General features: G+C 38.3%; 2 protein-coding genes and 1 pseudogene across 2 annotated transcripts; 2 read left to right on the top strand and 1 right to left on the bottom strand.

Annotated features, from left to right (window-relative positions):
- Positions 1-2,483: 2,483 nt before the first annotated feature.
- On the bottom strand, positions 2,484-3,110 carry LOC141629631 (uncharacterized). The gene has a single exon (XM_074442606.1). The coding sequence runs from the start codon at positions 3,108-3,110 to the stop codon at positions 2,484-2,486; it is 627 nt and encodes a 208-aa protein (XP_074298707.1).
- Positions 3,111-16,104: 12,994 nt separating this feature from the next.
- On the top strand, positions 16,105-16,223 carry LOC141635609 (5S ribosomal RNA; annotated as a pseudogene).
- Positions 16,224-18,226: 2,003 nt separating this feature from the next.
- LOC141629630 (uncharacterized) lies at positions 18,227-19,162 on the top strand. Its single transcript, XM_074442605.1, has one exon. It carries the CDS (start codon positions 18,227-18,229, stop codon positions 19,160-19,162), a length of 936 nt encoding a protein of 311 aa, XP_074298706.1.
- The last annotated feature ends 8,030 nt before the right edge of the window (positions 19,163-27,192 follow it).

The raw sequence follows: 27,192 nt of genomic DNA, 5'->3' as shown, positions 1-27,192 counted from the left end.
GTGAAATGCAATAAAAGCTTGGCAAGTGGATATACTAGATATCCATGTATTCCAACTTTATTATTGCCATTTCCTTCTATTCAATGTCATCTCTAATGACATGAATTTATCTAAGTTTATGTCTAGTCTTCTTCCTAGACTTGAGCTCTTTAACTTGAAAGATGCTCTCACTGTTATCACATAACTTGTGATAAAGTCATTGGTAGAGGAATTCACCCTTAATCCCTATCTTGACCAACTTATCATAATTTACTTAGATTCTGTTTGTAGAATTTGCAACGGTCGAAACTAAAACATTCTCTAGTTTCTTACTCCTTAGTCAATAAAATCAGCCTAGGATTTCGACAAATCCTTCTCGGTTTGGAAACTAAAGTTTGTGCAACCCTTAATTAAACACGTAACTTAGTTTATCATCTAAACAATTGAACAAATCCTCAATTGTTCTTTAAGGCTTTCACAAGACCATCTTATGAATTAATCTGTTATTGACTTATAATGCTCGTAGCATATACTTCATCACGGCGTGTGCGTCTGTTGGCATACATGATCATTCTAATGGCGGAAACATTAGCAAACGATTTCATATAATCAACAACTCAATAGGTTCAGTGAACGACAATGACTCTATCATAGTAATTCCACTTTCATCACCATGAATAACCTATTCAACCTTGTTGATTTTAAACAGATTTGAAAGTTCTTATCATCATAAGACACTTAACTCTATGCCAATATTCTCTCACATAGATTAAGAAATCTTAGAATATATCACACCTTTTCCTAGTCTCCCAATCACTCTTTCACAGAAGAGAGCATTGGTACATTATTCTCAATAAGTAATATGTTATCAACATAGAAGACATGGAAAAATAATTCTTCCTCCCACTCAACTTCATGTATAATCATGATTCTTCAATCATGTGAATGATACCATTCTCAATTATCAAACGAAAAGTATAATCCTTTAATGCTTGCTTAAGACCATTTTAGGATCACTTAAGAAAGCTACGTATAATATGTTAGGATTCTTAGATCTTTATCTAAGGTTTTGTGTTCCAAACACATTCCTTTTCTAAATTCCCATTTTAGAAAAGCGAATTTTAATTATCATTTGCCATTCATCATCAAATGAAATATGGCAATTCCTAACATAATTTATTTTGATCAACATCTTCATCTCGATCAATGCTCATATTTACTCTAAAGCTCTATTCACTTTAAGGAGACCCTCACCTTAAAGTAAATCTACTCTTTGAGTAACAATCTTTGGATTGTAATGCTATGGCTCGTATGTAACAAAGTCGATTTAGGACAATACCATTACTTTCGCAAAGCAATATTTTAACAAGAAGACATGTGTGCAAAACTCCCACTGAACTATACTCCCACTCTATCTTTATAGATTATAGTTCCATTACTTTCACAAAGTAACACATTAACTATAAGACATGTTTGTGACAATCTAATCTACTCCCACTCTATCTCTTAGAAATACCTCTATCTTCTTAAGAGATAGCTTTGTGAGTTACAAACATTCATGTGGTGGAGTATAAGAAGTTTTTGTAGACTAACGCATTAGCTCATAAAAGACCAGCTCTTTTGCAGCAGACATTATACGAGTGTTATCCATGTCATCTGTTAAATAAACTCTCTATTTAAGGTATTTCCTGGTTGACCCTCCAGATTAAAATAAAAATACCCAAAAGTGAGTTCAACAACTCAACTTGACTCATGTTAGTTTGATCTTATGGGTAGTGACACAAGGTCATAATCCATATATAATAAATCAAATACATTACATAGATCTTTGCCACCACGATCGGATCGTAATGCTTTAATTCCTTTTATACAATTGGTTCTCTACTTCATTTTAGAAATTCTTTAAATTTATCAAAAGCTTCACTTAATATTTGATCAAGTAAATATACCCATATCTACTTAAATCATCGGTAAAAGTGACGAAGTAGTCATAATTTCCCCTTGCGGTGATGTTCATTGGACCACATACATTGGCATGTATTAGTCCTAAAAAATCATTTGCTCGTGTTCCTTTACCACTAAAGGGAGTACGAATCATTTTGCGAAGGAGACAAGATTCGCATATTCCATATGATTGAAAAATCAAATGGTTCAATAAATCTAGTCAACACTAGCCTTTAAATGCGTTTCTCATTTATGTAACCTAATCGTAAAAAGGCCAAATGTACAAATAATTTGAATCACTTGATATGAGTCTTTTGGATTGTATGTTATGGATATCTTTAGTTGAGTTGGAAGTGTCTAAAACCTGAATACCATTGATAGAAGTGGCTTGGCTCACAGCCAAGTCATATTCAACAAAATTAGAACAATTGTTTTTGATTGCAAAAGAACAATCCTTCTATGTCTAACATAGAAATGGTAATAATGTTTTTTTTTGGTAGAATGTTAGTTCTCATTAAGCGCAATCAAACTATTACAAGCTAAATAATTAATGGATATACCTACAAGCAGGCAATCCAAATTTTGTCACTAGGCTTACAAATTTCATTACACTTCATCAATTTTTGCCTTACACTACTCTGAACTTGTTGAACCACTACATAAGGCCTCTGCAAATGTCCTTCTAATCTTGCTTGATTCCTTTGCTGCCATATCAAATAGTACACAGCCATGATAGCACTCAAGCAAATGTTCTTCTTCATGGGAGTCCAATTCCGTCTGCCAACCCAAATTATGCCATTACCACAGGGACGAGGAACACATAACCAGTCACAGACACCTTGCATCACCTCCCTGGTATAGCTGCAGGAAAGAAACAGATGACCAATGGTTTCATGTTCATTATTACAGATGCAGCATAAATCATTAGAAGAGATGCCATGCTTATACAGTCTCTCCTTCACATTTAGAGCATTCCTGAGTAACAACCAGCACACAAACTGATGTTTAGGAACTGCCCACTTGGACCACACCAGTTTAGCCCATCCAACCTTTTGTTCCTTGTGCCTAAGCCAATTGTAACCCGAGGACACAGGATACCCCTTTATATCAGCAAGCCAAATACCATTGTTATACCCAGTTTTGAGAGTCTCTTTAACTTTGCAGATAGTTCTCCAATTTCCACTCATATGAGCCTTAGGGAGATGACTATCCCAAGATGTTAGCAAAAATAAGTACATAAATCCCTCTTGAAGTGGCGGCTACCCTAGCTCCATTTCCTTGTCGGTGATCTACATCACCCTTGTTTAGCCTTTCCATATTTCCAAGTCCCACTTGGAGTGATAAGTCCAACATTGATATCTTCCAAATACTTGGGGCAATTACGCTTCCAATGGCCCAAGACATTACAATAATGAAATTCATGGTAGGATTGGGCACCCTTCTTGGTTTTGGTTGTGGTAGTCTCACTTATAAACTTCCAATTCACAATTGGATTTGGGTTTCTTACCCTTCTTTACCTTTCCTTTATTAATACTATTACCCCTTTCGGTTGCAAGGACACTCTTGCTAGAACTCCCACTCAATTTGATGTTTCTCCTTGCTTCATCAAAGAAGGATACCTTGGAATTTGTGAGATTATCCTCATATGATTCCCTTACCAAGGATGTGGTGGGCATGAGTATGGGAGTCGGAGGTGTAGAAGTGGTAAAATAGCAAAGATTTCCATCCTCACCAATGCCAATGCGTAGTTCTCTAATCGGGTCATTATCATACAAGGAGCATTTTTGTTTGAATGTTTGGAGCCATGAATTAATTATGATCAGTGTAAGATTATTAGATGAATCCATTGCAAATAAATAACTACAAAAACGGAAATGAAGGAAATAATTAACATCTATCGTTTTAATAATACTTGTAAACAAGTATTGCATTTATATAGTGACCTCTACCCAACTATTATAAATGATTCTGAGATCCAAATTCATATTAATTCGGGCACGGTGAGCCAATTTATCCCTTATCAATATAACTCGGCGGATTAACTCTTAATCGATTCTACTACTAGAACTCTCGGTCGATAAAAATTACTCTAATATGTATCTTTAGCCCGGAACACATGCGACTACGGTCACGAATACTTCCGTTGAGCTCAATCCAAATTTCGATGTAATAACATTTTATTACCCACTTACTCAACGTAACAAGTTTAGTACCCCGGTGAGCCGAGCCTACTTCTTCATGAAATTGGGACTCATGGTTTCTACTATTTGGTAAGGCTAATTCTCAATTTTTATTTAGTGAGAGGTCTTGTCAATTTATTATCTATCACGTTTTAAGTTAACTAAAGCAGTGAACTACGATAATTTTAATTGACACGGTCGATGACTCGATAGGATATGCATGTGTTGTTATGGCGATTTGGCAATGCATGCAACATATTAAAAGAAATGCAAAGCAATAATAAAATTCCTAGTATGGCCTTCCTAAAATAGAAAATCAAATAATCTATTACATATTCGGAAACCAACTCCTTTGGTCCCTTGAATCATCAAATGGCACGCCTTCCAAGAATACCGTCTTCGTCGGAACACCTTTCCGAATGGCACCGTCTTGAAGAAACTCCATGATTACAAATAATAATAAAAATACAAAGCTATTCCTATTATACATTTGGAAAATGGAAAAACTATTAAAAATAAAAGTTATACGAGATCACATTAAATTACAACCGAATCAATATTCCCTTTCATTACGGGTAATATCGATTAAAACTAAGGCCATACTAAGATAAAATTACATAATTCAAAATTATATAAATAAAAACATTCAACAATTGAAATATGCAGCATTATAAAATGTGTCTATCATGCCAAATTATGTGCCAAATCGCCCTATTTAACTTGTATCGTTTATATAACCCGGTTTTATGGAAATGCGTGATCATAACTTCTTAAAATCACAAATTAACACTTAAATCACATTTAAGCTCAAGTTAATTATCCTAACACTCTTAGGACTCAAAAATTAGTCATCACTCAATTTTTGACAATAATTCAACTTGATTTAATCTTATGCTCATTTTTTACCTTAAAATCATAACATTTAAGAAATAAATCCAAATTAAATTACAATAATTTCAAAATTTGAATTTTAAATTTTTAAACATTCTGGAATAATTCCATGATACTCATAATGTCAAAAATAATGGTTAAAGTTTTTGAATTATTTTTGAGAAAATATAATTGCAATTTATCGGTTTTATCTCATAAAACATCTAAAGTATCCAAAAATTAATCCAATCAATTTTACAACTTTTGATCTGATAAGTGGGATATTTATTCAACCTAAAATAGTTTTCTCATGCCATGTAAATCATTTTAGCTATTTATGCTAAAATAGTCACTATTTATGCCATTTTTACACTAAAAATTCATAAATCATGCAAAATGAAATCAATTCATCTAAAAATTTACATACATTGTGTAAATCATATATGTGACAACATATTAAAGTTTCATGGCCTGGTTCGAAGTTTAACTATTTTTAACCATTTTACCTCTTTTAATCCATTTTTATCTCATAAAGATCATAAAACATGCAATATTAATCAAATTAATACGAAATTTTACACACAGATTTTACAATATACATGTGAGGTCATATAAAATTTTCAAGGTCAGAGAGTAAGTTTAACCATTTTTAGTCATTTAACCTTCATTTATGCCATTTTATCACATAAAAATCATAAATCATGAATATTAATCACATTAATATAAAATTTTACATACAATACATAAAATATTCATGTTAGGTCATACTAAAAAATCACAGCCATTAGTGAAGGTTAACTTATTTTAGTGAATAAAAGTTCAATTTACTCATAAAAATGTAATTATTTCACTAAAAATCATAAAAATGAACAATAAATTACCATAAATCATAACAATGACCTATAAATATTTTAGGACCAGAATATATAACATGCATCATGGTTTCGTGACTTACTCTTATAAATCATAAATTTTTAGTTTTATATGTTAACATTTTAACTCGGAAAAACAATAACCGATTATGCATGCAACATCCTATGCTCTGATACCACTTGTTAAGTTCATATACCTATTATTAGACTCCTCTAATAGTGAAATAATTAATTTCTTAATTATTTTTTCTTTAGATCTAGTGCATGCATAACAAAATAAGAGATTTATAAGAAAAACAATGTCTCTTACATTGTATATGGGTTCGAAATTATGGGCACAAATAAGGTCACCTTCCTTATTTGTTCTTGAGCTTAAAATGTTGGATGATCCTCCAAAAATCCCAATGCAGAGATTCTCCTTTGATTGCACCCAAGACTTATCCCTTAAAAATAATAAACTAATTAACTAGATTAGTGTATTATTGTTCCTTAAAATGTATTCTAATATTGTTATTATTACTATACTATTAATCTTATTTTGATATTAGAATTGATGAACAATTACTTGTATTTCTAAAAATTTGTTTAGAGAAAACTAGAGAGAATAAGGAGCAAAGCTTTTGCATGTAGATGTGAATGAATAAAAATGAGAACTAAAATGCTCATATAGAGGAGCATGGAGCCGGGTAGGAAGAGGCCAAGAGGAGCATATTGTCTTTTGCTTTTTGTCTTCACAAGACATAGATGTGTAAGACAATTAGAGTAGGTGTAAGGCTAGTAAGCAAATAGCTATGATGATGTGCATTTTATCTCATAAAATAATATCATCCTCACACCACTACTACTCCCTCCATTTGGTCCATATCACATAAAATGGACTACCATTTTATTTTGTCAATTTGTCATTTGTCACACAATATGTCACATGTAGTATGTTATATGTTGTTAATTAATTTAATGCATATTTATCACATAAATATCATTTTATAAATTAAGTAAATTACATACAACAAATTGACTAGTGATACTTGATCACATAAATAAAATGGGTCATTTAATTATAATTCACAACATCTTGTAATTATAATCAACCATTCATTCTTATCTCAATTGTTTCACAAACAATAAACAATTTTAGTAATAAAGTATTTTTATTACTAAAATAAATCTTATTTAATTCCATTACAATAAGATATCAATATTCTCTCTCACAAGTAAATTGTTCAATTTTAAGGAATTGATTAACTTGTATCATCATACAATTAATTAATTTGTCCATTAACGGAATTGTCCTTTAGGTGTGACCTTAAGAGATCAACTGACCACCACCGTCAAACGATAGTAATGTCAAACTCTAGTTAGCCAATCATTACCGATTAATGATGATCAGTTGACTATATAATGAATCATGCCCTACGTATTCTTAATAATAGATTTAAACATGTGATCGTACTATTGTTGAGGACACATACTCCAACAGATATTTGGTTACGAGGATCATCAATCAACTTTAGCTCAAGAACAACTAGAGAAAGGAGTTCTCTTGTTGTGCCCATCTTGCCAAATTTGTATAGTGAGGAATTTTTTCTTTCCTTAATCTTATTTTTATTTGCATGCATGTATTAAGACCACGTTTTATAAAAGTAACTAGTAATTTTATGTCATTAGAAGTGTCTAATGAGGGTCTTAAACTAACAAGGTCGTGTCCAGGAAATAGTATGTTGTGTCGGTAGTATGTCTTAGATGTTTTATCTTAATTGTGTAATGATGATGGCCATAGGGCCAAGAGTTATGCTTAAATTCGGCTATTTAATGGTATGTTAGTCATCATCGGAGTCAATTAGCATTTATGTGATTAAATAGGAAGTTTGGGAACGAGTTGAAAATGAAAACATTCTTCCCCATATGGCACTCGACCGAGTGGTTGCCTACTCGGCCATGTGGCCTCCTACACTCGACCGACTGGACTTTTTTTACCCTTCTTTTGTTGATATTTGACCAAATATTGAGCATGTACCCTTATTTCGCGGTTATTTTGGTTGACTTGTTCTTGGATGACCATGTTGGCCTTACATGAGTGATCTTTGTGAATTGTTTACGTTTGATTATATGGTGTGTCATTCTACAAGTGAATGGAAATTATTGATTCGACATGAGTGGATTGATGATAGAAATAATAAGATAATCTTGTTTGATGTGTATTAATCGACGTGAATGATTTGTTGTGTACAAGTAAGATGAAATATGAAAGTTATGTGTCGCATAGCGGTTGTTTACATGATTGTGATTGTGGTCTTTTGTTTGAGCGGAAGTGTTGATAATGAATGGGAACGTATATGGAAACTCATGTGTGATCATGTGGTGGATTTGACACGGTATATATATATATATATATATATATATATATATATATATATATATATATATATATATATATATATATATATATATATATATATATATATGCGTGGCATGGTATCCGGATAATTGATAATGTTGAGCATGGTTAAGTCACATGACGAGTGACATTGCATCATTATGTGTTTACCTTATGTGTTGTATATCTATATAGAAATGTGTTGTGTGAATTGGTGGATGAATGCATGTGGAGAATGGGGAATGTGATGGTAAAAGACAATGAGTAGTATAAATGTGTATGATGGATATTTTATAACATGGCATTTTAAAAACACTTGGAGTAGGATTGTTGTTTACGATATATATATATATATATATATATATATATATATATATATATATATATATATATATATATATATATGCGTGACATGGTATCCGGATAATTGATAATGTTGAGCATGGTTAAGTCACATGACGAGTGACATTGCATCATTTGGTTGTTTTATAGAGTCCGCATGTTCATGACTGATTTGCATACATGTGCATGTATGAGATTAGATGTGATATATATGTGTGTAGTAATAATCGAGTTGTACCCCGAGATTGATGCGTAGACTTAGAACCAATTGAGTTGGGAGTTGTTATGGGATTAGGGTTTCGAACCGTGGGCTGGACCTTGTACCTTGACGTCTGGGAGGGTCGTAGAGTAGGGTTATATCAATGGCATTAGTACCATATCTGATTTATTTATGGATTTTCAATAAGTAGGAGAGAGTGTTGAACCTGGAACATAGTCATTTATTGAACTTAGGAATGGGTGTATGAGATTGTATTTTGAGGTTGATAGTTGAACTTGGGGACGAAGTTCTCTTTTAGGAGGAATGTATTTAACAATTCTAAAGTTTAGAAAAAAGGAAGTACGGAATGTGAGGAATCAGTGAGAGTTGAACACCGAACTTTAGGAAGAGAGATTTGAGGGAATAGTCGGAAAGGGAAGAGTGAGGTGAAACTTCGGGGACAAAGTTTATTTAAGGGGGGAAGATTGTAATACTCCGTATTTAATAATTATTTATAATATTATATTGAATTTATGCGAGTTATGATTGAGACGGAATAATAAAATAATAATAATTATTATTATTATAAGATGGTAATGATAATAATAATAATAAGTTTTAATGATAATAATACATAATACGTATACATGTATGTATATACTCTCACCATCCTACCCATACATATATACACCCACCCTATCTATTATCCACTCATCTTATCCATTCACCTCACCACAAAATCTCAACAAAATCCACATAAAACATGAGAGATGAGAGGAAGAGAGAAAAAGGAAGAAAAAGGGAGATTTTGTCCCTCCGCCTCGAGTTCGTAAGGTAATACCATCTTAAACTAGCATTTATATTATTTAATTAAGACCATTGACCCGCCTTGACCCCGACTCACCTCTGACCGTCGTTGACCACCCCGTTGACCACCAAAACGTGTTTAACCGTGTATTATTTAGTTATTTGTTGTTGTTATGCGACCTTCTTAAGACGGATTTTTGACCCACCTTTTGTGACTATCTTGGGCTGAACTTGGGTGGGTTTTATCGAGGGTTGAGTGAGGGTTATAGTGGTGGTCATGGGTGGCGGAATGGGTGGCCGTAGGTGATCAAAAGTAGTGGGTTTTGAAGGGCATACAGGATTGGTTATTCTTTGTTAGTTGTTGATTGTTGTTGTCGTGTTGGGGGATATGGCGGCCATGGTTGGTGTCTAGATGGGCGGTTGGGTCCACCATGGTCAGGGGAGGCCACGGTGGTGTACGGTGCTGGCAGTGGCGGCTCATGGAGGTGGTGGTGTTGGTGTATAAGAGTTGTGAGTTGCTGTTGTTGCTTGTTGGTGTTTGTTGTTGCTTGTGGTTGTTGTTATTAAGGTTGTTGTTTGGGTGGCGGACCCTAGTGGATGCTCGAGTGGTGTCCGGAATGAGGTGGGTCACAGTGGTGTTAATGGTGGTGGGTTGTAGTGTTGTTGAGTCGGGTTTTAGGGTAGGTCTTAAGACGGGTTTTTATTTAATTAATTAATTCGTATTTAATTTAATAAGATTAGTTAGTAATTAAATATATTTAATTATTATATTTAGGTGACGGTTTTTGTGGAAGATTATTTTTAGCCGGATTGCTTACGGAGTATGCTAAAAGGTAGGTTAATCAGTTTTAATATACATTTGAATGGTTATGTGATTTGTATTTTAGTGGTCATTGCATGATAACATGTTATTGGTTAAGATGACTTGATGAGTCGGTAATTGGCATATTGTGTGGTGTCTTGCATTTATTGTATTGTCATGTTTGTCAGAGGACATGGTGGTTTACTTATTGTTATGGAGACGTAAGGCGGTTGGGAGACCGTCTTACGCTTAAGTCGCCTCTTAGAGCTTCCCACTCCAGAGGGGTGTGCACATTAATGGCTTCAGTTACGGAGGGACTCGTGTGGTTGACACACGACGTCTGGCAGGGGATCCGGTTGGCTTCCGGACCCGGTACGTCTCGGCGTGTTCCGGTACCTATTTGTGGTTGTTGGTATGTCTGGGCGTGTTCCGGTACCATTGTGGTTGTCGGTATGTCTGGGTGTGTCCGTTACCGTGGTGGTTGTGGGTGCGTCTGGACGTATCGCGGTACCGGTGTGGTGGTTGTTTGATAGCGTCTCATTCATATCATAATCATGTTGCATACTCACACACTTTATTTATTGAAAGTGACGTTTGTGTGTTTATGTAATTGTCACCTATTTACGGGGTGGCCTCTGTCGATCCATATGATATTTTCGATCATATGGGAAGCAGGTTGAGTACGGGTTTGCTTGTTGAGGTGATCGGGATTTGGGCCGCGCCTTGGACTCGGAGTCGAGTAGTGTAGCATGGATGACATAGTTATAGACGAGTGTATTTCATTTATTCATTAGTTTATGTTTGTAATAACTAAACTTGTTATTTATTTAATGATGTTTCTTAATTGTAATTCCGATTTCACTGCCTCGGGAAACCGAGACGGTAACATTTCCTAATTACCTTGGCCGGGTAAGAAGGCGGTGTTACACTAACTGACGAACCAACATCTTTTGATTGTGATCCGTTCGTGAACCTCACGATCAACCGCATCTTGATGCGCCAGGGGTACTTCCCACGCATGCCTTTTAACCCATTAAATAGCACCTTGCCTCTCTTGAAACAGGCCAAGGTCCCCAACATCCCTTTCCGACTAGGCTACGAGCTGACCGATGAAGATATCAAGAAATGGGTCTCCTTGTAAGAAAGCGCAAAAAGCAAGGCGTTATCCTCCGCCCATACCACTTGAACCTCAACGGCTACTTCATCCTCGAGGGAGAGTCTGAGCTTTACAACGGTTTTCCTGAGCTGATTTACGACCCCATGGCGAAGGTCAAACACCCAGGCATAGAAGTCTTTCAAGACTATTATTTCATCCCTAAAACCAACACCAGTGCTGCATCGGTCAAATCTAAATCGACCCCTTGCCTAGACGGGCATGTTGTGAGCCTCCTTTTCGGAGAAGACAACATCAAGCACCTCAACTACTATGACATCATAAACATTGCGCTCAAAGACAACCAGTTCGACCCTACTGACTTAATCTCTTATGCTAACCCAGAGAAAGCTATCCAAGGCTGGTGGAAGACTATCAAGTGGACCGATCGTCAAGGCCGCATTCTCAAGATTACAACTGGAGAAGGCCCCATGTTCAAGGAAGAATGTGAAGACGTGACTGAGTCTGAGTCTGAGTCTGATGACAAGTCTAATTCAGAGTCTATCTTAGCTTTTAACACTCCCGACATCCCTGACAAAGTCTCCCTTCCACTGTTTTATCACAAGCTTGTGGCTGTATTAGAGGCTGAGTCAACTAAAATATCCCCTACTCCCGTAGAAGGTAGCAACCTGGAGCTTGTTCTAGGGGCCACCTCCTCTACTGCGTCGCCTCTGACTGCCCATGAGATGTCTGTCCTATCCGAGCTTTTCGCTTAGGTCGACTTAATGAATGCTAAATTTACTTAGGACGTCTCAATTTAACTGCAATGCAATTCTGAACGAATATGAGAAATTTGACTTAAGTGACTACCCAGCTCACCTAGCCAAAGAATTTGAAAAACTCGAACATAGAACACCCATCATTGAGGAGACTGAACCCATCAACGTAGGGACCGACAATGCACCTCAAGAACTTAGGATAGGGACCACCCCTTACCCCTCGGAAATACAGCAATTCATCGACCTTTTGCACGAATACAAGGACGTATTCGCGTGGTCCTACAATGATATGCCTGCGATCAACAGAGAGATTGCAAAGCACAGGATACCCATTAAGCCCGGAGCTAAACCTGTGAAGCAAAAGTTGCGCCGTATGCGCCCTGAGTGGGCCCTGAGAAACAAGAAAGAGGTAGACAAACAATGCAAAGTCGGATTCATCAAAGTTTCCGAATAATCTGACTGGGTGGCCAACATAGTCTCCCTACCCAAGAAAGATGGGAGAATTCGGGTTTGCGTCGACTTTAGAGACCTAAACAAAGCAAGTCCAAAAGACGACTTTCCTATGCCACATGTTGACATCTTGGTATACAACACCGCCGAGCACGCCTTATTATCATTCATGGACGGGTATGATGGGTACAACCAAATCAAAATGGCTGAGGAAGACATGCACAAAACTGCATTCACTACGCAGTGGGGTACATATTACTACACTGGAGCAACCTATCAAAGAACCGCCACCACTCATCTATAAGACATGATGCACAAGGAAGTAGAGGTATACGTCGATGACATGATCGTCAAATAGAAAGAGTGAGACAGCCACATCACCGCCCTTCGAAAATTCTTCGCTCGCCTTCGGAAATAAAAAATGAGACCAAATCCTTAGAAGTGTGCATTCGGGGTCACCTCTGAAAAACTCTTGAGACACGTCGTCAGCAAAAGAGGCATCGAAATCGATCCCACCAAAATCAAAGCTCTCTAACAAATGCCTCGGCCTAAGAACGAGAAGGAGATCCGGGGATTTCTCGGTCAAGTCCAATACATCAGCTGCTTCATAGCCAAGTTCAGTATGATTTGTGAACATATCTTAAAGAAGATCCGCGGAACCAATCACACCGATTGGGACGACTATTGCCAAAAATCCTTCGACAGGATAAAGGAAATCCTATCCAAACCTCCTGTCCTCATGCCACCTTAGCCGGGAATTCCCTTATCCCTATACCGGACAGTTACTGACACGGCCATGTGAGCAATGCTAGCACAAACAGTCGACGGGGAAGAATGAGCCATCTACTATATCAGCAAAAAGTTCATCGAATACGAAACAAAGTACACCCAACTGGAGAAGACATGTCTTGCCCTGGTTTGGTCAACAAAGAAGCTACGACATTACATGCTCAGCTACACAGTTCACATCTACTTCAAGAAGAACCCCGTCAAATACATCTTCGAAAAGCCCGTGTTAAACAGAAGGTTGTCCAGGTGGACACTCATGCTATCCAAATTTGACCTCAAATTCGTACCCCTCAAGGTTATCAAGGGAAGGGCACTCGCTGATTTCCTAGCAGAAAATCCCGTCAATGAGGATCCAATGACCGACATATGGTTAATCCTTGACGAAGACATCCTTTGTACTGACACTGACATATGGGACTTATACTTCGACGGTGAATCAAACCTGAGAGGCTTCGGGGTAGGAATCCTTCTAATATCACCAAAAGGGGGACACATTCCGATCTCAGTCAAACTAGACTTCGCCGTCACCAACAATGCCGCCGAATACGAAGTATGCCTCACCAACCTACAAGCAGCCATAACATTTGGCATCAAGAGGTTGAAAGTCCACGATGATTCCTCACTCATCATCAACCAAGTGTCCGGATCATGGAAAATCTGTAGCGATAGCCTAGCACCATACCAAGAAAAAATTAACCAGGATGCCGAATTCTTCGACCGAATCGACTACTTCCACTTGCCACTGGAAGAAAACCAATTTGCCGATGCCCTAGCAAAACATGTCGCGCTCGTCAACATACCCGACGACATGACATCCATTCCCCTGTGTGTCGAGAAAAGAAGCGAGCCAGCTCACATATGCGCCATCAACAACGACGAGGAAAACCATGCTGAACCTTGGTACCAAGCCTTCCTCAACTATTAAACCAAAAACGAATTCCCTCCCAATTCTTATACAAGAGGACAAACAGCCATCCGTTTACTTGCATCACAATTTGTGATAAACCAAGAGCAACTATACAAAAGAACACCCCAAGGAATTCTTCTCCTTTGCATTGACCACAACAAAGCCAAGAAAGTCATGGAAGAGGTCCAAGATAGAGAATGTAGCCCTCACATGAGCGCAATAATGCTAGCCCAAAAAAACATGTTGTTAGGCTACTACTGGACCACCATGGAAGCCGATTGCAGAAACTACGTCAAACATTGCCACAATTACCAAATTTTTGCCAACATATAACACATACCACCATCCCTTATATACACCATGACATCACCCTGGCCTTTCTCGATCTGGGGCATCGACATCATCGGTAAAGTCAACCTGATAGGCACCAAACGACATTTCGTTGTCCTCTTCGCAATCGACTACTTCACCAAATAGGTAGAAGCACAATCCTATGAAGTCTTGACCGCCAAACAAGTGGCCAAGTTCATCCAAGACAACATCATCTGCAGATATGGGGTATCCCAGGAAATCATAAGCGACAAAGGCTCCCACTTCCAGGCCGAAACGCAAGGATTGTTGGACAAATACAAAATCAAACGACACCGAACATCCCAATATTGTCCCTAAACCAACGGTTCGGTAGAGGCAGCAAAAAGAACACTTGTCACCATCATCAAGAAGATGCAAGATAATTATGGCGATTGGCCGAGCAAGCTCCCATTTGCACTCTGGGGGCACCAAACCTCCATTCGAACACCAACAGAAGCAACGCCCTTCTACCTAGCATACGGTATGGAGGCAGTAAAACAAGTGGAGTTGGTAGTCCAATCTCTACGCATCCTACTAGAAAGTCAAGTCCTTGAGGCGGAATGGACCCGCCGCATGTTCGAGCAACTCACACTCTTAGATGAACGGCGACTCAACGCCTTGCACAACGTCCAGCTATACCAACGAGGTATACAACGGGCATTCAAACAAAAAAGTCAAACCTAGAAATATCAAAGAAGGCAACTTGGTCCTCAAGTCGGTTCGAGCACCGTTACCCGTCGATCCTAGGGGGAAATTCAAACCCAATTGGGCCAGGCCATACCTGGTTAACAAAAATACTTTCGGGGGGAGCACTCAAATTGCGTGACCTAGACGGGGAGGACTTCACATACCCAACCAACCTAGACCAACTCAAGAAATACTACCCTTGAACTTTAGCACCAACAACCTTTCTCTAGTTTTACAACTAGTGACCAGCAGTCTCCCTTTCAAGTCAATTCCTCAAAAGTCTTGATTTGAAATTGCATGTTTAATCGAGTCTAAGTTACGGCACCTTGCCATGTTTCCAACACCCTTTGATCTTTCAAAGGCACCATCGATTTGTACTCAAATAAAACACCTGAACTATGAGCATGGTTTGATTTCACCTTTTCAGGTGAATACGTAGGCAATCCTTTCTTACGCAAGAAGGATATAACCACAACACCTAAATAAAAATATACACTCCACTCAAACAAAACACTTGAACTACGAGCATGGTTTGATTTCAACTATTCAGGTGAATACGTAGGTAATCCTTTCTTACACGAGAAGGATACAACCATTCCCACACACAAAAAACCAAAAAACCCATACAAACTTCAAAAAAAGCATCTCTTTCCTCATAACAAAACAACAACAACGCGGGTGTGATCATACCAGCACTAAAGCACCGGATCCCATCAGAACTTCGCAGTTAACTGTGCTTGGGTAGAAGTAGTACTAGGATGGGTGACCTCCTGGGAAGGCCTCGTGTTGTGACTTTATCTCTCTTTAACAAACTTTCTCTTTTTTTTCCAAATAACAAAACAAACTAAAAAATTTTCCTTTTTTCATGCCTTTTCTTCGACGCTGTGTTTCTTGCGACTAATCCATGGCGTGAACTAGAGGTCGTATAGCGAGGACTCGGACTGCACTTGGAACTCCTAAAGCTACGCTTTCTTCTGATAGTTCTCTTGGTGACAATGGAGCTGTTTCCATGGCGGAATTTCAAGCTCCCGCGGAATTGGGGACGGTTAATGCTTTGATTTCCTCTGCGATTAAGGCGGCTGATATACCTCGTTCGTCTTCTACTTCTTCTAAACATTCTTCTGCTAGTATTGTTCCAATGGTAGGTGTTCCAATTGAGTCAAACCCTTGTTCATCTTCGGATGCGATTAAGGCTGTTGTTTCACCAACTATTGTGGATAATTCTGAGGTTTTGGATCCTCTAGTGGATACTCCTGTGATTAACTCAGTTTCTTTGACTATTGATTCTGTAATTCCTGATGCTATGACAAAACCTCCTATAATGGCTAAATCGTGGTCTCATGTGGTCAAAGCACCGCAAAACATGGGCATGAGCTTGCATTTTTGTCAAAATAGTGTTGTAGCATCTGAGATTGATATTGCTCAGCAAGATTTTGAACATGAACTTATGATTTGGGAATTCACTTTAATGGGTCATGTAATTGGGTCTAAACTAACTCTTAAAATTGTTCAGGAATTTGTTAATAAGCATTGGGTCAAAATTTCTAGTCTAGTAGTGGTTTTCATTTCGATTCACCTCTTTGGAAGACATGAATAAAGTTCTTAGGCTAGGACCTTGGATGATAGGGGGTAATTCTCTGATTCTTAAGCTATGGACTCCTTGCTTCTCTGGTGACATGGAAAGGGTTGCCAAGGTCCCTGTCTGGATTCTCTTTCCTGGCTTGGATCCTTATTTATGGTCGGAGATTGTTCTCAGTAAGATTGCTAGTAAGATAGGTAAACCACTTTTTGCTGACCCAGCTACCACTAATATAGGAAAGCTCTCTTTTGCTCATGTTATGGTGGAAATTGATGTTTCATGGGAGTTCATTGATTCTGTAGTTATTAACACACCTTTTTTTGGGACAAATATCCCAGAAAGTAGTGTATGAATGGGTACCTTTCTATTGTTCTGGCTGTGGCAAACTGGGGCATAAAATTGCTACTTGCAAATGGCATAAAAATCCTAAACCTGTTCCTGAGATCCCAAACAATGTTCTGTCAGATGCTCAGTCTGAGTCTGTTCCCATTCAGGTGAGCATTGATGAGGAGGTGCAGCTGAATGAGGTCCCTATTCCTTATGATGTTGATCCCTTCCTAGATGATACTTTTCAGGAAGTCCCTGAAGAAGTTCTGCAAGATAGTGATATTCTTCCCTCCCCTCATAATGTTTCTGATTTAACCCTTGCTAATCAGTATCAGGTTCTTCAGCCATGAGAAATACTGGAGACTGTTGAAACTGTAATTTTGGATGTTATAATTGTTGTTCCCCCAGATAAACTAATATGAAGATTGCTTCCTGGAATGTAAGAGGTTTTAATTTTTCTATAAAGCATAGTGAATTTAAGGACTACCTAGGGGTTAATAAAATTGATATCATGGCTCTTTTGGAAACTAGGGTTAAAGAGCATAGGGCTTCTAAAATCATTAAAGGGAAGTTTAGTAATTAGAATGTAGTTTGTAACTATTCCCATCACTACAATGGCAGGATTTGGGTTTTCTTTAACCCTAGAACTGTTACTATGGTTGATAAGGTTGTTGATGATCAGGTTATTCATTTTAAAGTTCATCATCATGAGACCTACTTGACTTTCAACTTAAGTATGGTCTATGGGTGTAATGATCCTCTGGATAGGTATAGGCTTTGGAATAGCTTAGCTGTTATCTCTCCTACTGAGCCCTGGTTGGTGCTTGGTGATTTTAATGTGGTTAGGAATCCTTCTGAGAAATTGAGTAATACTCCTCCTGCTCTTTAGGACATGCTTGATTTCAATGATTGTCTTGCTACTTGTCACCTTGATGATCTTACTTGTATTGGGTATGATATGACCTTGACTAACAAGCAAGATCCTCTTTCTAGGGTTTGGTCTAAATTGGATAGAGTGCTGGCCAACCCTTGCTGGATTACTTTGTTCCCCAATTCCTTTGCTCACTTTCAGGAGCCAGGCTTATCTGATCATTCTCCTGTTTTAGTTCATGTTTCTCAGGACAAAAAAGTTGTCAAGAGGTTTAGTTTCATGAATTGTTGGGTGGATCATCCTGACTACATTCAAACTGTTAAGGATGCTTGGATTTCTCCTAAGAAGGGTAGCCCCATGTACTATTTTTTTGAGAAATTAAAGAGTGTTAACCATGCTCTTACTCATTTTCATAAGCAACATTTAAGCAATATTTCCCATAGAGTTCAATCTGCCAAGATTGCACTGGTGGAGTGTCAAAAAAACCTTGCTTCCAATCCTTTTTCTACTGCTCTAATTCAGGAGGAGAGACACTTAATTGCTTCTTACAGTAAACTTAGAGAACATGAGTTTTCTATTCTTTCTCAAAGAGCAAAAATCAAGGACATTCAGGACTCTGATTGTAGTTCTAAGTATTTTTTTGCTAAGATTTCTGAGAGGACCCATCAGCAAGTTATCGGTGCCATTAATGATAAACATGGCCATCTTCATATGGGGTTCCTTCCTGTTAGCAAAGCTTTCCAAGATTATTATCAGGACCTGCTGGGGCAAAGCTCTCCTGTTACTGCTTTGGATACTGCATTTATTTCTGCTGGTGTTGTGGTCACTCCCTCTGATAGCCTTCTCCTGACTAGGGAGATTACACCTACTAAAATCAGAGATGCTCTCTTTAGTATGGATTCTAATAGCAGTCTTGGTATTGATGGATTCTCTGCTGGTTTTTTTAAATCTGTCTAGCAGATTATTGCCAAGGATTTCTGCAAAGTTGTGCATCCTTTCTTTCGTTCTGGTCACATGTCCAAGCAAGCTAACTCAACTGTTATTTCTTTAATTCCTAAGAAAGCCATTGCTAATATTGTCACTGATTACAGACCAATTTCTTGCTATACTGTTTTCTATAAGACAGTTAGTAAGCTTTTAGCTAAGAGGCTTCAAAGTATCCTTCCTTCCATTGTTGGTGCTGAGCAAGCTGCCTTTATCAAGGGTAAGAGTATCTTTGAAAATATTATGTTATCTCAAACTTTGGTTAAAGGATATAATAGGGCTAACATTTCTCCTAGATGCATGATCAAAGTGGACATAAGGAAGGCTTTTGAATCTCTCCAATGGGATTTTGTTGTCCATATGTTCTCTGGTTTTGGCTTTCCTCAGCAATTTACTAGTTGGGTGTTAGGCTGCATCCAGAGTCCTTGGTATTCTTTGAAACTCAATGGTGAGCTGTCTGGTTTTTTCCAATGGAATAGTGGGATCAGGCAAGGTGATCCTCTTTCCCCTTATTTGTTTGTGCTAAGCATGGAAGTCCTTTCTAGATATCTCAAGAAACTTTGTGATCAGCCTCTTGTCTCCTATCATCCTAAGTGTTCAAGGCTCAATCTTAATCATCTGATCTTTGCTGATGATTTGATGATCTTTACTAGGGGGGATGTTCCCTTTGTTGAAGTTGTTAAACTCACTCTTAGTCACTTTGCTGGGCTTTCTGGTCTTCATGCTAATATTGAGAAGACCAACATTTATTTTGGGGAGGTTTATCCTGATGTGAAGGAAGCAATCTTAGCTGCTACTGGGTTTTCTGATGGCCAATTTCCCTTCAGATATCTAGGAGTTCTTTTATCCACCTCTAGAATTTCAGTGTCCATGTTTGAATCTCTAATTCTTAAGATTAAACATGTCATTCAACACTGGTCCACTAATGTCCTTACTTATGCTGGTAGGGTACAATTGCTTCACTCTGTGATTCTTGGTATTGAAACTTTTTAGTGCTCCTGTACTCTTTTACCTCAAGAGGTTCTGAAAAAAATCAACAAACTATGTAAAGATTTTTTCTGGGGCATTCCTTTAGAGGGTAGGAGAATGGTGTTTAAGAAATGGCAGGATGTCTGCTTGCCTTGGGATGCAGGAGGTTTCAACATTAAGGATCTTTCTACTTGGAATGCTGCTCTGCAGTGTAGATGGATTCATCTGCCGTCCCATGCTAAAATGAGGAGTTGGGCTACCTGGCATCAGTCTTATGTTGGGGTTGGTGTCCTTAACAGTTAGTGCAAGGACTTATAAACCTCTAAAAGGATCAAAGGGTATACTTTGTATCATAATCAGTTGATCCACGTTTATCAATAACGGTTGGCTTGCTAGATAAGTTTGACGTTATTGTCATACAGATGGCGGTGATCAACTGGTCCCTAAAAGTCACACCTATAGGATACGTTTGAGTGATGTGACGGTATGAAAATACAGTCATGTAGATGCCAAATTTGACTAACCATTAATCGAGTTATTTGACTAATAATTAGTCAAAATGGGATGTTGAGATATTATATTTAATACGGATTAAATATCATGTGCTAAAAGCGAACTAACCATTAATTCGTAAAATTAAATATAAGTGTTTTATATTTAATTAAATGTATATTGAATATAATTATACAATATTTTTTTGTCGGACATGTATTAATAATTCAACTAACCCGTATTATTAGTTGATGCCTTAATTTCCGATAACCGATAACGATTTATAATCGACCAGCGTCGTATACACTTAGCAAGCTTTGGACCGGACCACGAGTTTAAGTAAAGAGGAAATGAAAAGCCCATTTCCTCTTACTCACTCGGTTTGGCCGAGAATCACAAAGACAAAAGGGGAGTTTCCTCCTCTTGTCTAACCTAATCTCATTTGCTAATCAAAATTAGGGTTTTGGGAAATTGTGCCTCTCAGAACTCGGATCTCACATCCAACACAATTCACAAAAACTATCCTCTCAATATTGCAAAGGCAATTAGAGGATTTGATCTAGCACAAGGGCATATCTCGGACTATCTTGGGTGCATCGTTTAGGAGGAGGTCTAACTTGATCTCTCATTGCCTTTTGCACTAGGACCGAAGGTTATTTCTACATCTTTGTCGTTTCTTTATGTTTATCGTTTTATGACAATATTCACATGTAAATTTTGCGTTATAATCCTATAATTAAAGGGCATTATACGGATATTACCCTACAAGTGGTATCAGAGAGAGGCCACGTAATTTTTTATATGTGTTTTTCATCAAACGATTGTTGAAACGATGAATTTTTGTTCAAAAAGGGTCTCATTTTGCCTATTTTTTGTCTCGGCATTTTTTTAAAAAAAAAAAAAAAAAAATTGCTGCGTTTTTTTTCCTTTGTGTTGGGATCCGTGTCTAGTTTACACGGTTGTGATTTTGTCTTGTTTTTCATTTTAATCTTTGCATATTGCATTGTAATCGATATTCATTGCGATATAAAGAAGATCCGTCAAAATGATTGCATCAAATTTCGTGTGGCAAAATTTTTTATCTCGAAAATTCTAGAAAACCGTGCTTCATGTATCACGGCCTGTTTTTTCTGTTTTTGCATTGATTTGCGTGCCACACATTTTTGTTAGATCGTTCGATCTCTTGTTTTCGTGTTGTTCTTAGCGATTTGTTGTTTTAATCGATAATTACAACAAAATGTGAAGAACATGTCAATTGCATTTTTATTTTAATCCGGATTAGAGTAAATTGCAATTGTGTTTTAATCAAACCGTTTTGTTTTGATCTTTCATTGCTCAAAAAATTGAGCCGTGTAAAAAAATTTTTTTTGCCTTTAGAGGCTCTCGGCATTTCTGCCTATTTTAAAAAAAAAAAAAAATTTTTTTTTGGCCCCTGGTACTGTTCACGTACAGTACAGAAAAAAAAAAAAAAAAAAAAAATTTTTGTTTCTTTTTCGGCCCCTTTTTATGCATAAAACGTTTTTATGCTCTCGCTTGTTAGTGAAACGGTTCACCCACGTAAAATAAAGTTACACTAACATGATTTATTGTAGCGGATTATATCGAATTAAAATTAAGTTGATGAAGCGGTTTTGTCACATAATTTTAATTATCTTTGGTGGTTTGGATAAAAAATTTAACATAATTACGGAATTATGTCACGAATAAATTAAATTTTTAGTTGATGCATTTTGTTTTATCGTTCTTATATATATTTTGAATGTTTTGAATGCCTTTTAATTACGTATTTAATTATTTTGCAAACGGTTGTAACTTAGTGTGGCCTTAGTAGAACGTGTTGCCGTAATGATGGAACACGGTCTTGGTTGTATTTTGAGATCTTGTATCTCCATTTTATTTCTTTTAATTACAGTTTTTATTTAGAATGTAAATAGGTTTATATTTGTAAATTTTAAATTGTAATTCTTGAGAAGACTAAAGATGGAGACCGGATGCTCACTCCCGCTACTTGGATGAAGATGGAACATCAAGACAAGCTTTTCGGGTCCAACGGTGGATTCCAAAGTTGTACTTTGTTCTTTTTTACTAGGATAGGCCACACTAGGAATTTTTATTTACGTATCGCATTCATTTATTTATTTTATTGTAACGATAGCTTGCATCATATTCCGCCTAAAACCAAACCACCTAATTATTGCATGAAAAAACCGACACATATAGAGGTCACGAGTTAGTTTTCATTGACATTCGTATGTCACACGATCATGCTAAGCCATCACCTAAATTGATTCATTCACGCAGACGCTAGTTTTTCGTTCACTTAAAATGAATTATAATTAAGTTGATGGGATCTTCCTCGTATAAACCAAAATTGAGAACGGTCTTTATAGGTCAAACTCCAAGGACTCCCTTCTTCGTCGGTAGGCATACTATGACCCCTTCTACGTCGGGTAAATTGGAACCGATTGACTTATTTTATCTCAACACTATGGTCACTCGTACGATCCTGTGACTATGGTGGACAATAGATAGGATTTACGGAAATCTATCGACCAAGAGTTCTTCCGGAAGAATTAGCTAAACAGTTGGCTTATCAATTTACAGAAATTGAGTCTTGGGATCACTTGTATTTTTCTTGAGGGAGATCAATTATGCAAGTGCGAGAGTCTACATGTTTTAAAATGAATTTTAAAATAGACTTAAATCACCTCGATGAGTTGCTTATTTCGTTTTGTTTTTCTTTCTTTTTCAGTGTAGATCACGATTTTAAACTGCTAAAAACAAATGGCTGGTTCAAGTGATAACCCAATGCCAAGTGCCACATTGGACCGTGAGTCCGGCTTCGGATCTTCATGAATCGGATGAATCGGTCTACTCGATCAAGAATGATGGATCCAACTTCGCGGATCGGGAGGCGGCATTACGGAATGTTGCCGCTGCTGACGGGAAGCTCAAATATCTATTAGAGCCACTCCCGGCAAACCCAGGTCCCACGGCTAGAGCTCTTTGAAATCACCAAGTTTAATGATTTACGTATGGAAAGGGTGCGATTAAAAACGTACTCATTTTTGCAATGGAATCCAATTTGCAAAAACGCTTCATAGCCCATGGTGCAAACAAGATTTTCACCACGCTCACTAAGGAATTCTCGAAAGCACCGAGAATCGTGACCTATGAGCATACCACTCGCTTCTTTGATGCGAGACTCGAGAAGGGCCAACCGGTTAGCCCACACATTCTCGGCATGATTGAGAATGTCGAGAAACCGAGACCTTTAATCGTAACATCAGCGAGAACATTGTTATCGACCGCATTCTTCACTCACTCCACGATGGTTATTCGCAATTTAGAGCGAATTACTATATGAATGATTTGAAGAAAACTCCCCATGAACCGCACTCCTCCTCGTACAGACCGAGAAGGACATGAAGTTCAGTGGGAGCATGAAACAGGATGTTCTCGTTGTGTCAAATAAAGGGAAAGGTAAGGGCAAAGCTCGGCAAACCTAGCGATAGGTAAACCGAAGTTTAAGAAGTCGGGTCCAGGTAAGAGTGGGCCTGGTGAGTCGAGCAACTCATCAGGCGCGACAAAGAGCAAAACCGAAAACATGGAATGCCATCACAGCCACAAGACTGGGCATTGGAGGCGGACATGTCCTGTTTATCATGAGGACATAAAAGCGGGTCGCGTTAAACCGGTTGGTATGTCTTCTTCTTCTACTTTTATTCATATGATTGAGATTAACCATGCAAGTTACGGAACTTGGGTACTAGATACTGGTTGTGGTTCTCATCTCAGTAATCATGTGCGGGGCCTCCGAAATCTCGAACCTCTCGTAAAGGGTGAGGTTGACTGCGTGTTGGGAATGGAGCAAGAGTGGCTGCCATCTCAAAGGGGACATATGTGATCCAGCTTCCTAGCGGATTTGAGTTATCATTATATGATTGCTATTATGTTCCTAGTCTTTCGAAAAACATTATTTCAGGTTTACGCACTTGACAAACTTGGTTTTTCATTTGTAATAGAAAATAATGCTTGCATTTTCTCTTTACACAATATGATTTATGGCAAGGCGATCTCCTTGAACGGAATTTATGTTTTAGATCGATCGACACCAAAAATATTACACGTAATGAATAAAAAGTTAAAGGTAGGTGATAAAGATCAAACATATCTATGGCAATTTGCCGCATGGGACACATTAATGAGAAACGCGTAAAACAGCTCATTAAAAATGGAGCTATCTCGGCCTTTGATTTTCAATCATTTGGCACGTGTGAATCATGTCTCATCGGTAAGATGACTCGTATTTCCTTCAAAGGTGTTGGAATGCGCGCTGCTGACCTATTAGGGCTCATACACACGGATGTATGTGGTCCTATGTCAATCACCGCACGAGAAGGCTACAGGTATTTCATCACTTTCACGGATGATTTAAGTAGATATGGCTATGTCTACTTAATGAAGCACAAAAGTGAATCTTTTAAGAAATTCAAAGAATACCAAAATAGGGTACAGAACCTACTTGGTAGAAAGATAAAAACACTACGTTCAGATCGTGGTGGCGAGTATCTTTCTCACGAGTTTGATCAACACCTTAAAGACCGTGGGATCGCCCTACGCTTAACTCCACCGGAACACCTCGGTGAATGGTGTGTCCGAACGGAGAAATCGAACACTACTTGATATGGTTCGATCCATGATGAGTCACACGGTTTTACCCGATTCATTATGGGGTTATGCTCTTTGTCACCGCTCTAATACTTAACCCAAGTCCGTCTAAAGCCGTTGACAAGACTCCATATGAACTATGGAAGGGAACGGTCCCTAACTTGTCCTTTATACGGGTTTGGGGCTGCGAGGCTTATGTCAAGTGGAGACCTGAAGATAAGCTCGGCCCGCGATCGGTCAAGACATACTTTATAGGTTATCCTAAAGGATCACGTGGTCATTACTTCTATTCGCCAACCGAACAACGTGTTTTTATTGCGGCTAGTGCGACATTCTTAGAGAAGGAATTCCTCGAGAATGCAAAGAGTGATAGAACCTTCGACCTGTCGGAGATTCCAGAACCAAACACCGAGCAACCATTGGAGGAACCTATTCCTTCAATCCCGGCTGCGGTAAATATTCCTGAGGAACCTAGGAGGTCGGGAAGAGTCTCTATTCCTCCGGACAGATACATTGGTATGGTCGAGGAACATGACATAGATGACGTTCTACTCTTAACGAGTAGTGAACCCGCAACCTATAAAGGTGCCGTGACCGATTCGACTCGAAACTATGGCTTGAGGCCATGAAATCCGAGATGGACTCTATGTATGAGAACAACGTATGGGATCTTGTTGACTTACCCGCTAAGGTTCGTCCCCTTCAATGCAAATGGCTTTACAAGATAAAGCATTCCGTGGAAGGTCAACAAGATATCTACAAAGCACGACTAGTTGCTAAAGGTTTCACCCAAGTGCCAGGTTTGCACTACGATGAGATTTTTGCACCCGTAGTCATGCTGCGTTCCATTCGGATTATCTTAGCGATTGCCGCTTTTCATGACTATGAAATTTGGCAAATGGACGTGAAAACCGCCTTCTTAAACGGCTTTTTGGAGGAAGAGTTGTACATGGTACAACCCGAAGGTTTTATCGATCCAAAGACATCCTAAGAAAGTGTGCAAGCTTAAGCGTTCCATTTATGGACTTAAGCAAGCATCAAGGAGTTGGAATCATCGCTTCGACCAAGTGATAAAAGAAAATGGATTTACTCGATCCGTCGAGGAACCATGTCTATATATCAAGTCGAGTGGGAGCAAGATTGTCTTCCTAATATTGTATGTTGACGACATACTCCCGATTGGGAATGACATACCTCTCTTAACTTCGGTGAAAGTATGGTTGAAAAACCATTTCCAGATGAAAGATCCGGGAGAGGCACAAAGAATTCTAGGCATCCGTATCTATCGAGATAGATCACGACGGATGCTATCTCTCGATCGAGTCTTACATAGACAAAGTCCTAGAGAGATTAAGCATGACTAACTCCAAGAAGGGGTTCCTTCCTATGTCTCCGAGGTGCATTTGAGCAAGTCTCGGGCACCGAGACACCGGAAGAAAGAGCGCATGGCACGGATACCTTATGCCTCGGCAATAGGATCTATCATGTATGCCATGATATGCACACGTCCCGACGTGGCATATGCATTGAGTATGACAAGTCGATTCCAACAAATCCGGTGAATCACATTGGTTGGTCATCAAGAACATTCTTAAGTACCTACGGAGGACTAAAGATTGGGCATTGACTTATGGAGGCGAACAAAAGCTATGCGCAACCTGTTACGCAGATGCTAGCTTCCAAACGGATCGAGATGACTCGAAATCTCGGTCTGGATTCGTTTTTACTCTTAATGGCGCTGCAGATCACCGGAAGAGTTCGAAACAAATCACATTACAAGAGATTCTACGACCGAGTCCGAGTACTATGCCGCGTGGAAGCTACAAAGGAAGCGATATGGATGCGTCCATTCTTACATGGGCTATCTGTAG

The sequence above is a fragment of the Silene latifolia genome, chromosome Y (assembly GCF_048544455.1).
Source record: "Silene latifolia isolate original U9 population chromosome Y, ASM4854445v1, whole genome shotgun sequence".
Classification (NCBI taxonomy): domain Eukaryota; kingdom Viridiplantae; phylum Streptophyta; class Magnoliopsida; order Caryophyllales; family Caryophyllaceae; genus Silene; species Silene latifolia.
The sequence above is the reverse complement of the archived record's forward strand: the minus strand, read 5'-3'. Positions and strand labels throughout refer to the sequence as shown.

Excerpts from the sequence above, each read along its gene's own strand:
- LOC141629631 (XM_074442606.1), bottom strand. The coding sequence starts at position 3,110 with ATGAGTGGAAATTGGAGAACTATCTGCAAAGTTAAAGAGACTCTCAAA.
- LOC141629630 (XM_074442605.1), top strand. The coding sequence starts at position 18,227 with ATGCTTGATTTCAATGATTGTCTTGCTACTTGTCACCTTGATGATCTT.